The 13,122-nt window shown below is 50.1% G+C and overlaps 2 protein-coding genes across 5 annotated transcripts; both read left to right on the top strand.

The window, feature by feature from the left end:
• The first annotated feature begins 342 nt into the window (after positions 1-342).
• On the top strand, positions 343-1,980 carry LOC149919980 (maestro heat-like repeat-containing protein family member 2A). The gene is made up of 6 exons (XM_090124272.1): positions 343-472; positions 773-894; positions 1,046-1,168; positions 1,308-1,473; positions 1,626-1,724; positions 1,897-1,980. Exons 1-6 carry the CDS (start codon positions 448-450, stop codon positions 1,956-1,958), a joined length of 597 nt encoding a protein of 198 aa, XP_089980398.1. The 5' UTR covers positions 343-447; the 3' UTR covers positions 1,959-1,980.
• LOC149919979 (uncharacterized) lies at positions 1,966-7,299 on the top strand. Of its 4 annotated transcripts, none has more exons than XM_090124267.1 (15): positions 1,966-2,048; positions 2,379-2,522; positions 3,008-3,100; positions 3,372-3,441; positions 3,557-3,670; positions 3,743-3,816; positions 4,145-4,263; positions 4,409-4,516; positions 4,701-5,041; positions 5,243-5,405; positions 5,584-5,707; positions 5,917-6,025; positions 6,465-6,617; positions 6,874-7,028; positions 7,184-7,299. In XM_090124267.1, exons 2-9 carry the CDS (start codon positions 2,412-2,414, stop codon positions 4,804-4,806), a joined length of 795 nt encoding a protein of 264 aa, XP_089980393.1. In that variant the 5' UTR covers positions 1,966-2,048; positions 2,379-2,411; the 3' UTR covers positions 4,807-5,041; positions 5,243-5,405; positions 5,584-5,707; positions 5,917-6,025; positions 6,465-6,617; positions 6,874-7,028; positions 7,184-7,299. The 4 variants fall into 4 exon arrangements, with proteins under 4 accessions (XP_089980393.1, XP_089980383.1, XP_089980387.1 ...); XM_090124257.1 differs by having other exon boundaries at positions 3,557-3,816; positions 4,701-4,860; positions 5,001-5,041; XM_090124261.1 differs by having other exon boundaries at positions 3,557-3,816; positions 6,465-6,551.
• The last annotated feature ends 5,823 nt before the right edge of the window (positions 7,300-13,122 follow it).

Here is a 13,122-nt window from a genome sequence, read left to right as displayed (position 1 = left end):
CGTCTCTGACATGGCCCTGGAAGACAGCAAAGCTCTCTGGAGAGGATGGCAGGGCAGCAAATGGGGACCTAAGTGCCTCCCAGCATGGAGTCCCCAGTCACTAAGGCAATGCCAGGCAATGGCACCCGGGAGCTGCTCTGAGGCAGGGGCTCTCCCTCACCCATTGAGGTGATTCCCTGCTTTAGCACAGAACACATCTGCTCTGGAGTTGAGGGCATCATAAAAACGTGTTGTGTTTTGGAATGAGTAAGGTTGGCCTTCATGCAGTCTGGTCCCCAGCCCAGGGCACATCATTTTCTGTGAGGTGACACTCCTTGCTGTGATGTAACAGTTGTTGTCACTTTCACCCCTGTGGCAGCAGTGGGAGCGGTGGCTCAGTCCGCTTGTGGGACGCGCAGGAAGTGAACCCAGAGAGAGCGTTGTGTCTATCTGGAAACATCCTGTGTGATGGAGCAGCTGAGAGCCCTTCGAGGTGAGGTCCCTCCACCTCTCTGGACACCGTGATGCTGCCCGAGCACGTGTGTGCCACCAGTGTCTCTTTAGGATGTGCCAGCAGCACTGTTCTTGCTCTGCTGAGTGTGGCCGTCCATCGTGGTTTCTCCAGTACCCCAGCAAGGGGAAGGCTCTCTTCCCTCTCCCACCAACCACACATGTGCCAGCACAGCCCACCCCACACCATGGGGCTGGAGGAGCGTTCCTCCCAGAGCTGGCCGGATGCTCGGCCCTGACTCCAAGCAACACCAGTGACAGCTGCTCTGCTCTTTCCTTCCAGGTCTCTTCGCCTGTGTGGGCTGCATGCCCAGACATACACATTGCAGGGAGAGAGGCAGGGTGGAAAGCCCTGTCCCCACCTGTGCTGTGAATTTACTGCTGCAGCGCCTGCAAGACCAGGAGGTGAGCTGGGGACGTCCAACCATCAGTTCTTGCCCTGGTTCTTGTCCCGTGAGTGCCAGGCCCCGGCAGCTCATCGGCATAGCGATGGGTGGCAGCGGGCGGCTCCCCGGGAACAAGGGCAAAGCAAAACGTGACCTATCCCTGTCCCCAGGGTGACCGAGCGCAGGCGTACTGCGAGCTGGAGCACGTCCTGTGGGAAGGTGACAGCCGCCCGCCGTGCGGAGTGGTGAACCGGCTGCTGGCAGAGGTGTCCCAGGACCTGACAGCAGCCCAGGTGAGGGGTCACTCCCGAAGGCAAAGGGAGCCGCCTGCCCGCGCTGGTGTTCTGCTGGCGGACAGCGGTGGCTGAGCCCTTCCAAGGGAAGGCGTCGGGCAGTCTCCTGTGCCGTGTGTCACCAGTGACTCTTTTTCAGGGCGTGACGGACAGCGTGAGGACGGCTGCCAGCAATGTTCTGGTGGCTCTGGCCCGGACACACTTCAGCTTGGTGATGGCTGAGCTCCAGGGCCACCTGAAGGCCACACGGGAGATGTCCAAGGACTTTGTGCTCGTCACCCTGAGCAAACTGTTCAGCAGCTATGGTAGAGTGCCCTCAACATCCTGATGCCTACCACAACCAGGCAAAGGGGTCTCTCCCCTTGCGCATGATATGCGTTGAGCTGGGGGGTGCAGGGCTGCAGCCTTTCCTCCCTCCCTGCTGAGGCTCTGACCGTGTCCCTCTCCTTCTCTGCAGCTCCACAGTGCATCTCTTTTGTGTGGCTGACGCTGGCTGGCCTGCGCAGTGTGGTGGGCCAGGTGAGGAGCGGCCGGACCCTGCGCATCGCTTGTGCTGGTGAGTGCTGGCCCCAGAGCAGGGGGAACTTGGGACAGCCCTTGCACCTCAACCTGCTGCAGACTCTCACAGGCTCCCTTTTCTCTTGTTTTGTTTTGTTGTCCGTTTTTTTTTGTTTGTTTGTTTGTTTTTTAATAATTATTTGCTGTTTTGTTTTGTTTTGTTTTTTCAGTTGTGAAACAATGGATGGACGGCATCAAGATTCACTTGTCCTCCGGAAAGCAATGCCCCTAGCCTGCCACAGAGAAAGAACAAATCTATGAGAATCTTGATGAGCTCTTCTTCTTTGTGGTGAGGAACTGGCAGGACTGCAAGGAGGAAGAGGTGAGCACTGCTGCATTCCCAGCCCAGGATGGCAGCTGGGACATCCATGTCGGCAGCTCTGTCTGTGCCAAGTGGGCTGAGAGCAGAGGGGTGACGAGGGTGTGGGCTGGCTCTGCAAAGGGCCCCAAACTGGCTCTGTGCTCGGGGCTGGATCTCTCTGCCAGGGAGCAGCCACATGTCACAGCAATGTGACAGGGAGAGCTGGGGATGAGGGTGTAGGGAAAACCTGCCTGCCCAGGGAGAGCAAGCCCATCTCCTGTTGGGCACAGGGATATGGGGAAGGGGAAGACCTTCAGTCTTTGATGCTGGGCCTCTGCCATCCCTCTCCAGGACAAACAGGCCGTCCTTGGGGCTGTGGCTGCCATGATGACTGTCCTCCTGCAAGAGGAGCTGCCCCGAGAGCATGTCTGGGAACAGCTCCTCTGGCTCATGCACCCGTGTCAGGAGATCCAAGACACCTGCAGGGTGACCAAGGTGAGATGTTGTACTGGGCTCAGTGTGGACATGGGGCCCATACAAGTGCCATGAAGGGTCAGGGGGATGCAGGGAGGAGGTGGGCAGCCCTTGGAGAAAGAAGGAACAGGTGTTCAAGGGAGGTCTGAGGCTTCCTGAGCTCTTCAGTGAAGGAAGGAACAACCTGGACAGGAGCCAGGAGGAAGCCAAGAGTCACTGGTACCCATCTCCTGGGGATGGGAGGCTTCACCACCACCAACATGGGGCTCTTGCATCTGATGGGGGAGAAGAGGGCTGCTGGGTGGGAAATGCCTGCAAATGATGCCCAAACCCCAGGGCTCGGTTGAGAGCAGAGAGACTCTCTTAGTGCTGCTGGGAAGGGGGGACAAACAAGAACATCTGTGCGGGAGCTTCTCCCAGCAGACAAACCATTGGGAATCAGTTTCTCTAATCCCAAGCGGCTAGATATGGCTTCAGCACTTTCTTCCTCTCCTGGTCTCTTGCAGAGCCTTGATATCTTCCTGGAGGCCTTAGAGGGAGTTGAGTCTGTCATCCCTAAGGACAAGTTTCTGGCCATCACCAGTGCTGTGTTCTACCAGGTAAGGGGAGTCTATCCTTGTGCACACAGCAGTTTCCCTCTTGGCTAAGTCTCAGAAGGACTGCAAAGCTCTGAGCTTCTGACAGCTGCTCAGCCTTAGCTCCTGCATGCCTGTGGCTGCTCCAGAGCCCCCCAGGATGCTGTGGGGCAGGCTGTGTTTTGTCTGCGTGTCCTCTTCCCGTGAGTGTCAAGGGAGACAAGAGCTGGCAGCATGGTGTCTTTTCCATCCTCAATGCTGATGCGGTTTTCTCAAATGCACTTTGTTCCCACAGCTCTCTGATGACACCCAGCAGCACAGCGAGGCTGACAGAGCAGAGCTGACCCACTGCATCATGCTGCAGGGTAAGGAGAAGAGATTTGGCGATGCTTGCCGGTGCCCTGGTCGAAACACCTCTCTCTAACCTCACGAATGGGCACGAGTTGGTTGCTAACACAGCATGGGATTTCCTTCCTGCAGCCCGAATCTGCCCAGAGGAAACAGTCCTGTTTCTGCAGTCACAGCTGGGCGATGAATGGGAGGCTGGATGCGTGGCAGCCCTGGGTCTGCTTGGTGCTCTGGCTCGCTCTGATGGTCAGTACGATTTGGGACTTCCAGAAATCCCTGGGTTGTGCCGCCACGCATGCTTCTGTGCATCTCTTACAGAGCCAGCAATGATTGAGAAGCTGCCCCAGGTTGCAGAGGCTGTGCAGTGTGTGTGCAGTGACCCCAGGAGCCAGGTGAGCTGTCTGGGGAAAGGAAAACACTGTTGGGATGGTGATGCTGCTGCCAACATGGGCAGGGCTGGGGTGACCAGGGATGTGCTGGGGCATTGACCACATGGTCATGATGGCTCCTATGGGGAGAGCAGAGTGGAGTGGGCAGGTCCCTGTGCTGTGCACAGAAAGTGCACAGCCTGGTGCTAAGGCCTGGCCCTCACCTCAGGAGCCAAGGCTTCTCCTCTGCTTTTGGCTTCTCTGCTCATGCCCAAAGGGCTGCCCCAATGAGCAGGTGGCTTCCCTTTGCCTTCTGAGCAGCAAAATCACACCCACAATTGATCTCTGGCAGGTGAGGAGGGCCATTCTGTACTTCATCAAGGATCTGCTCAGTGCTAACACCTGGAGCTGCTCAGCCTGGGATGTGGTGGGGCACATCTTCAGTGAGTTCAGCCACACCACAGGAAGAAGGTAAGGACAGTGGGCAGCATCTTCCTGTGGAAGACCCGTGCTGCTCAGAGGCTGGCACAGAAGCAGCAGTGGGGCCACACCTGAGCCTCCTGAGAGGCTCCTGAGAACTGAGAGTAACCAGTGTTCCAACACCACTGTTGTGCAGGCAGCTGGAGACCTTTCTGCCCAGGAAGCCCAGAAAGAAGGAGCACTCCAAGAGCTGTGCGTGGACATCCTTGGGTCACTGGATGTCTCTGCGAGAGGGATGTCCAAAGTAAGTCACACTCTGCCCTGCTGCCACTCCTTTGCACCACATATTCCTTGTCACATTCCAACACTCCAGGTCTGTCCTCCAATGTGCTCTGAAGCACACAAGACTCAGGGAAATTCACAGAGTCCTCTTCATCTCTGAGTGGAGGCAGGAACGCTGACATGCTCTACTGCCTTGTTCCCTACAGCTGCTGTGGCCACGGCTGCTGCTGTACGTGGTGCCAGCCGAGTACACCAGCATGCTTATCCCAGTCTCCCACTGCGTCCAAGCCGTGGCTAAGAGAGGGGACCTGACGGTGCGGGACATGGAAGAACTGGATCCCCATTTCCTCAGCTCCATGTTTCAAGGTAGGAGCAGAAACTCCCCCAGTGAGCTCTGTTGACCTGTGTTAGCACCCAGAAGGGACAGCAGAAGTGTGTATGGCAGGGCATGGAGTGTCTTGGAGTCTTTCTCCTGCACTTCTTTCTGCACTTCTTTCTCCTTGTAGGCCCACTGCTGACTCTGCAGACACTGCTGGCACGTCTGCTGGTAAGTAGATGCTCCAGAGGCCAGTGCCACAAGCCCCGAAGAGGAAACAGCATCCTCACTCCTGGGGATGCCATCCTCTTCCCTAGCTTGCTGCCGTTGGCTGCTCCTTGCCCATCAGGGCAGAGTCAAGCTGCTTCCCTCCTGGAAGAAGCCGCTTCTCTTGCTGCAGAAGTGACCCTGCTTCTCCTTGCTCTCTCTCAGGTGGTGGCAGGGAGCCCTTTTGCAGGCAGTGAACTCCAAGCCGCTGCCTTGCTGCTCATGCAAAACCTCCACAGCAAGATCCACAGAGCTGTGGGGGCCATGTGGGTTACTGAGATCCCGTTGCTGCTGCTCCCAGCTGCTGGCTGCTTGTGAAGAGCTTCGAGTGAGTGAAGAGCCCCACTGCATGCTCCCTGCTCCCTCCCCAGAGCCCCTGAGCTGGAAGGAGAGCTCTGCCCAGCTGTGCATGCTGTGTCACCCATTGTATGGGGAAGGCACAGGCAGGAGAAGCTAGGGAGAGCTGGGGCTGCCTACAGCTTTGTTCCTGTCTCTCACCCCTGCAGAGAGGAGATGCCTGCAAGCACTTTGGCTCCTTGGTGGGATTGCTGGCACCTCTGACGTGTGACCCCATGCCCACATCCCGCCAGTTGGCTGTCACATGCCTGAGCTCCCTTCTCCGAATCCAAGGTGAGTAGAGCAGCCATGCACCAGCCCTGTGCTCTCCTCCGTAGCACTACCAGAGCCCCATGGGCTGGGCCCTGTTTACAGGAGGGAGAGGCACCGTGCACAGCTCTCAGCTCTCTTCTTCTCCCCACCCTGTCCTCTGTCTCTCCCCCATAGAAAGCGGTTCCATTTCAAGAAGCATGACTTGCCTTTTCTCCCTATGCTCTTTCCAGCCAAGGTGGCCAACAGAGTCATCGAGACTGGAGACATCAGGAGCCTGTGTAAGGGGCTGAATGACTGCAGCACCATCTCTCAGCTCCAGACCTCGTCCAAACTGCAAGGGTAAGTGGACCCAAAAAGGTGTGGTGGGATCTCAGTGTGTAGGCTTCTGCACTACTCGATGCTGCCCCGTCTCCCACACCATTTCCAGAATGAGCTGTTACCCTGAGACCGCTTTTCTCAGCAAGTAGCAGGAGGCTGTGAGCTATGTCTGGCTTTTAGGCGCCCCATGCAAGGAGCTGATACCATGATGTGTGTGTGTGTGACTGTGGCTGCTAGGAGGTGGGCTTTGCATATAAGCAAACACCATGGGTGGAGCAGCTGAGAGAAGGCTCAACCGCCTTCCATATAAATAGCAGGGTATGGAGAGCAGGAGCATTGTGATTGCCACCTGAATGACTGGCAAGCTGCTGAGCTAAGAATGCCCTCAAGACTGCTTTCTGTTTTGAAGAGCTGCTGCAGAGCAGTGATGAGATCTCTCCTGCTTCTCTTTTCTCTGCAGATGGTGTGCAGAAACCTCCCCCTGGAACAAACCATTGACTTCCTGATGGCCATCAAGGACACCTTCCAGAAAGGCAAAGGAATGCACGTGCGTGCAGCTGGGAAGTGGATGATCACTCTTCTGCAGATGTATGGGAAAGACATCTGTCGGGACGTAAGAGACTTTCTTCCACATGTCTTGGATTTCTTCTGGCTGTTGCACTATGCCTTGTGCTGTTTGCCTCTTGTGCTAAAGAGGCACAGCCTGAGTGCAGAGTTAGGGCTTGGACAGGGTGGCTGGCATGAAATTTAGGCTTAGGCCTTGGCAGCATGTGAAGGGAGCAGGCACTGCTCATGTGCTGAATGTCCATGGCTAGGCCCTGCAGAGTCAAGGATGCAGCAAGTCATTCTTTCTCCCCTTCTTCTTTCAGGTGCTACCGATCCTCCACATCCTGCGCAGCTGCACATCGTCCACACAGCACAGCACGTTCATGCCCTTCCTGTGCCAGGCGGTGTTCATCCTCATCCACTGTCACAAAGAGGTCATAATTGACAACTTCTCCCAGCTGCTTGGGCCTACAGACAGGTATCAGCACGCCTGCCTATGCTGTTGCTGCAGTCCCAGTTGTAGCTTGTCTCTGTCAGAGGGATCCTGGGAGAAAGCAGTTTTTCTTTTTTCTTCTCAAGCTGTGTTTGAGGCAAAAATTACTCAGTCACAACTTGTGACTCTCCTTTTCCTAGTGAGTTGTGGAGGAGAATAAGAGAGTTTTGTCTACAACGGTGGAGCCGATAGAAGAGAAGAGAGGAAAAGGGAAGAGAAGAGCTAAAATTATGTATTTAAAAATATTAAATGCCAGAATCCTGTCTATGAAGTGAAGATTATTTTTTTCCCATGTCTTCATTTTAATAGCTGCTGTCTCTTCTCCATACCAGTTGCTGAATCACAGAACCACCAAATGTCAGGATTTGGAACGAACCTTGAATGATCATCTAGTCCAATCCCCTGCCTTAGCAGGAACGCCTTGATTAGGTCACATAGGAACATGTCCAAGCAGGTTTTGAATGTCTCCAGAGAAAGAGACCCCACAATCTCTCTGGGCAGCCCATTCCAGTGTTCTGTTACCTCACCATGAAGAAGATTTTCCCTCATATTTTTGTGGAATCTCCTGTGTTCCAGTTTGCACCCAGTACCCCGTGTCCTATCGCTGGATGTCACCAAGAAGAACCTGGCTCCATCCTCCTGATGTACACCCTTTGCATAAATGTTAATGAGTCCACCTCTCGGTCTCCTCCGAGCCAAAGAGATTCAGCTCCCTCAGCCTTTCCTCATAAGGGAGATGCTCAAGTCCCTTCATCATTTTTGTGGCTCTGCACTGGACTCTCTCTGTCCTTGAATAGAAGGGCCCAGAGCTGGACACGGTACTCCAGATGCGGTCTCACCAGGGCAGAGTAGAGGGGGAGGAGATTTGACAGTCTGGAGGGATGATGTCAATTCCTCAGTCACCAGTCCTGTTCAGTAAAAGCAGGAATGTTTGTTATTAATTAAAAGACCAAAGTGCTGGAGCAGTCTTCCCTTAAGGAACGCCTTTGATAGTGTTGGCTGATGGTAGAGCAAAGTTTCCTTGCTGTTTGCTGCACAGATGCTCTCACTTCCCTCTCAGCTGGTCCGTAGACAGATATTTGGGGCTGGTTCAGTGCAGAGCTGCAGCAACAGAAAGCTTGGGCAGCTCCTCTGAAGTCACAGCGGTGTCTCTCAGTGCACGGCTGACACTGCTAGAACTTGGCTCCCTGTCAAGTGCTGTGATAAAGCTGCTCGTTGTCATTCTGGAGCAAGTGGAACTGTTATAAGCAGAATGAGCACAGTACCGGTAAAAAATATTTACCAGAAAAGTTGTTTGCACCCTCCTTTGAGGTGGAAGAATCCTAGGACAGGCAGTGGAATGTTTTTATTTATTCCCCTGGATGACAGGCACGGCACAGCACATCACATCTCTATTAGATCTTTGCAGGAGATGCAGGACTCTATCTTCGCGTCACTTCCCAATTACAGGCTCTACCTTGCCACAGCTGCCACTTCTTTCAGCTGCATACTGCAGCTCCCCTTGCTGTACATTCTATGCAGCTAGCTCACATGCAGCAACAGAGCACGGTTAGAACGGGACCAGGGCTTGAACCAGGAAAGAGACAGGGCTTGTCTACTCATCCCTCCTCCACATCTCCCCATCTCTGAGCATCAGCCTCTCTGCATGCCTCACAACACTACTGCTTGCAGGGGAGGCCATGCCTGCAGCCTGTTCTACCCATTGGAGACTTGCTCTGCTTGCCTGAATGCAGCACCAGGAGCTGGAAAACTCCTGTGTTTGTGATCCTAAATCTCTCACCAGCCTTAAACAATTTGCTTCACCTTTCTGCCTTAGTTTCCCCACATGCAAAAATGAGAAAACATTTGCTTTTCTCTCAGGAATGTTGCAAGGATTAATTAGTTAAATGGGTTTTATCGAAAGGTAAAAAGCATCTCACACATGTTAAGTACTGTTGTTTTCCTGGGAGGAAAAAGCCCCTCTGCTCTCCAGAAATGCTTTTAGAAGCTAAGAAGAAAATGAAACAAAGCTAAGAACACTGCTGTTGGAAATATCCAAATAATTTTTACCAGGACGGTATCTCTGATAAAAGCAGATTTTATTCACAATTGCAATGGCGGGCATCCTGCAAGCAGGAGCACCCTTAAGGACACAATGACAGCCTTTATTACCTTGTTTCCCCCTTTGCCTATCCCTCTCCCCTGTTTCCCCATTGGCTGCGTACTCCAGATTCACAATATTATCAAAGTTTACATTTGTTAATTGGTGTTATCTGGTGTCAGTCAGTAGCCATCCTGTTGTTATTCTCACAATGGATATGACAAAATACACATATATACACCTATGTACTGAGCGTGCATTCCTAGGGAAGGTTCATCTAGAGGATAAGTGATGCAAACTATCAGAGATCCCCCCCCCAGGTAAAGTAGAAAAACTCCCAGAAAGAACTATGACAGCGGAGATCATGAAATAAAAAATATTATCTAATTCTAATGCAGAAACAACACTTGATTCCCACAATTCCCCCCTTTTTCTTTTCTTCATACATTGTTGATTTCTGCAATTCTTTTCTAAGGTTCACTTTTATAGACATCTCCTTCTTCTTCACTTTCTTGATTTCCCATCTCCTCTACTACCATCATTTTATCCAAATATGGTGGTGGCTCCATTGGTGTTTGCTTCAATAGTGCTGTCTCGATCAATTACTCTAGCAGTCCCCTCACAAAGGGGATAACACAGCAACCAATGGCCATCAGGGCTCCTGCTACTGCTATCAAAGAAGTAAAAGTGGATATAATCACACTCCCCTTCCATTCACCAAACCAGAACTCCAACCATCCAGTGACAGAAGTTCTATTCCTGATTTTTCTGCCAGTTCATTGGCAAGGGTGGTAAGCCCTTGCAATGCCTTAGTTATTATGTCATCCGGAGCTGTGTTATTGGGATGAAGGTGTGTCGGAGCTCAGCGGGAGACAAACACACGACCACAGAATTGATCAGAAAGTCTCAACTTTAATCAGAAGGTTGCGTGCATTTATATTGGCGCTAATGAAGCTCATACATATTGCAAAGCCCGAGCTCCTGATAGGCTCTTCAGCTACTTGTTGCCCCAGCCCTTCTTTGTACTTTTTGTGATTAGGCCATGCCATTCATCTTTCTTATTTCTACGTTCTACCTTCCTACACATCCTGTTACTTTGCTCAAGGACTCTCTCCTCGTTAGCCTTGTTTACATCCTATTACATTGCTCAAGGACTCCCGTCTCATTAGCCGAATACTGTCTGTGTGGCCTTTCTCAGCCAGGTCTCAATCACGCTCTCCACAAAGGTGCAATAGTGGGTACCAGCATGACACATACATACACATACATCCCTTTTCTTCAGCTTGTACCATAACTTTGGCAATCCTAATTTCCCAGACCATCCTACTTGTGGCATCTCACTGTTCCGCAATTCCCGTTATTGCACTCTTTGTATAATTTGTAAATCTCCATTGATTATAACAGGTGTAGTGAATCCAATCTACATTCTTGTTGATTGTCACCCACCAGGATAGTGACTCAAACCCTGCAACAATTTGATTTCTTGCCTTAAGATTATCAGGGACAACAAGAAGTGAAAAGTTTAAATCCTTAGCTTGCCCACATACCAAACAATTACTGATATTAGTATACTTTGCAATGATGTTTTTCACAAGAGATATATAAGCATTTACATCAAACTCCGCACTTAATCAAATTAACATTTCTAACAATTATAAGAGCCTATATCACAGTCTTTGGATTCACAGTTTTAAGGGTCCAGCTGACTTCAGTTCCCACTGTGTTCCAGGGACCTTCTTAACTCTAGTATGATGTGTCCACAATGCTTGTTCTTTAGTTTTTACTGTTGTGTGGGACGTTAGCAGCACCTGGAACAGACCTACCCACCTAGGTTCCAGGGGCAAATCTGAGAGAGATCTGCTATATACATATAATCTCCTGGTAAAATATTATGTATCGAGCCATCAAGGCCCTGGGCTCTAGTTCCTAGAACCAGTTTCTCTATTTCCCAAAGCTATTCCTGTAGACTTATCACATGCTCAGTTAGTATTTCACTCCCTACTTGGGTAGAGATCCCCATTTGTACAACATAATGCCTTTTGTACAGTATTTTGAAAGGACTTAACCCTCTTTGGCTCTAGGTTTCATTCTGGTCCTAAGGAGAGCCAAAGGCAACAACTGTGGCCAGGATAGTCCAGTTTCTTGGCCCAATTTTACAACCTGTGATTTAATTAGATGGTTCATCTTTTCCACCAACCACTCACCTGTGGTCTGTGTGGTATGTGCAACCGCCAATGTATTCCCAATGCTTGCTGATCTGTTGGACAATCTCTGCAATAGAGTGAGTTCCCTGGTTGAAGGGTATTGTTGCAGAACATCCAAACCTTGGAATAATCTCCTGCAACAATACCTTGGTTACTTCTTTGGCTTTATTGGTCCTGCAAGGGAATGCTTCTGGCCACCCTGAAAGGATATTGCTTAGAACTAGCACATGCCAAAACCCTCCTTCTTCCTGGCAGTTCAGAAAAAAATCAATTTGCGATTGTTGCCCTGGAAAGTTCCCTTTCCCTTTACAAGCCCTACTTGCACCCTGTTCCTGGTACTAGGATTGTACAGTTACTTTCTGGTATCTGTACTCCTCATATGTTTTATTATGTTCCCTTAGAACCAAATTCAACAAAATACTAAAGGGCACAACAATGTGTCCATCTGGGTATGCACCCATCTGTCAGCTTGCTCTCTTCCCTTCTAAATCATTAATTAGATTCCTATCCTCTCTAGAGTACCTTATAGGTTCTGACTAAGGTTCAGATATTTTAAGTTTACCATCTGGAATTAAAGCCAGTTCACCAATTTCTTTTCCTTCAGCTGCCTGTTTTGCCACCTGATCCACCATCATATTCCCAGTTTCCTGTACAGTGTCACTCTTCTGCTGTCCTTTACATTGTATAACAGCCACGCTGCTCTTTGGTAGATTTACATCATGCTGAATTTGATTTCCTTGTGTGTAAGCAATCCTTGCTCTTTCCAGATGATACCATGAGTGGGTACAGCCCCAAAAGCATATTTAGCATGTGTCCATATATTTAAGGTTCTTGTCAAGGCAGTAATTTCAGCCTTCTGAGCAGAAATCCCCACAGGCAATGGTTTTGCTTCAATTACCTCGTCAGTACCAGTTACTGCATAGCCTTACAGTTTCCTTGTCTCACAAAACTGCAGCCGTCAATGGATCCAGAAATCCTCAGCATCGTCCAATGGTTCCTCCTGTAAGTCTGACTCACTAGCATAGACAGTCTCCATGCAGTCGCACACTGCTGGCTTGGAGGTAGCTCTGAGTCAGTAGCCTGAACAGAACAGTTCCCATACACACACTGATTCAAAAGTATAAAATGTTATCTACAGAGGAACACTATGCTTTTTAAAAAGCTATGGCAAAATAGTGTAAATGGGTTATACAGGAATATAATACATTTTTTGTTTGAATAGGAAATCTGGGAGTTGCAGCTCAGAAAAGGTGCTGGCTAAATAGATGTCCAGAGAAGGTAAGCAGTAGAGGAAATACAAGTGGCTGAAATAATTCAGACAGGGAACTTTCCACAAAATCAGGTTTAAAATTAATAGCCTTAATTATACAATGGTCTTCTGCCATAATTTTTTCTGTGTGATTGGTGAATTAGCTGAGAAAACAGGAGATTGTTACAGTATATAAGTCATCTCAAATGCCTGGACAACTTTTGAATTTTTAAATGTAGTGACACAGAAATAGACTGAATGTGGGTGTTTTACCCCTTCACTGAAACTTTTTAAGACAGGTTAGACAAGCTTTTCTCAGGTCTGATGTGTACATAATTCATCCTGTCAGACTGAAAGGAGGGGGGATTAAATGATCACCTGAAATCCCTTCCAGCCATATGACTATTTAGAAGAACTAAATATACATCTACTGTAATTTATAACCTATTTCAGCTTTACTGCTTCTGTTCATTACTTTTTCTTGTCACCTTTACTGTTCTGTAATAAAGTAACTGATAGAAAAAGAGCTTCTTCATTGAATTACTC

Source organism: Phasianus colchicus, chromosome 1 (genome assembly GCF_987193195.1).
Source record: "Phasianus colchicus chromosome 1, bPhaCol1.hap1.1, whole genome shotgun sequence".
In the NCBI taxonomy this organism is placed as follows: Eukaryota; Metazoa; Chordata; class Aves; order Galliformes; family Phasianidae; genus Phasianus; species Phasianus colchicus.
This window is presented reverse-complemented; position numbering and strand designations above follow the sequence as displayed.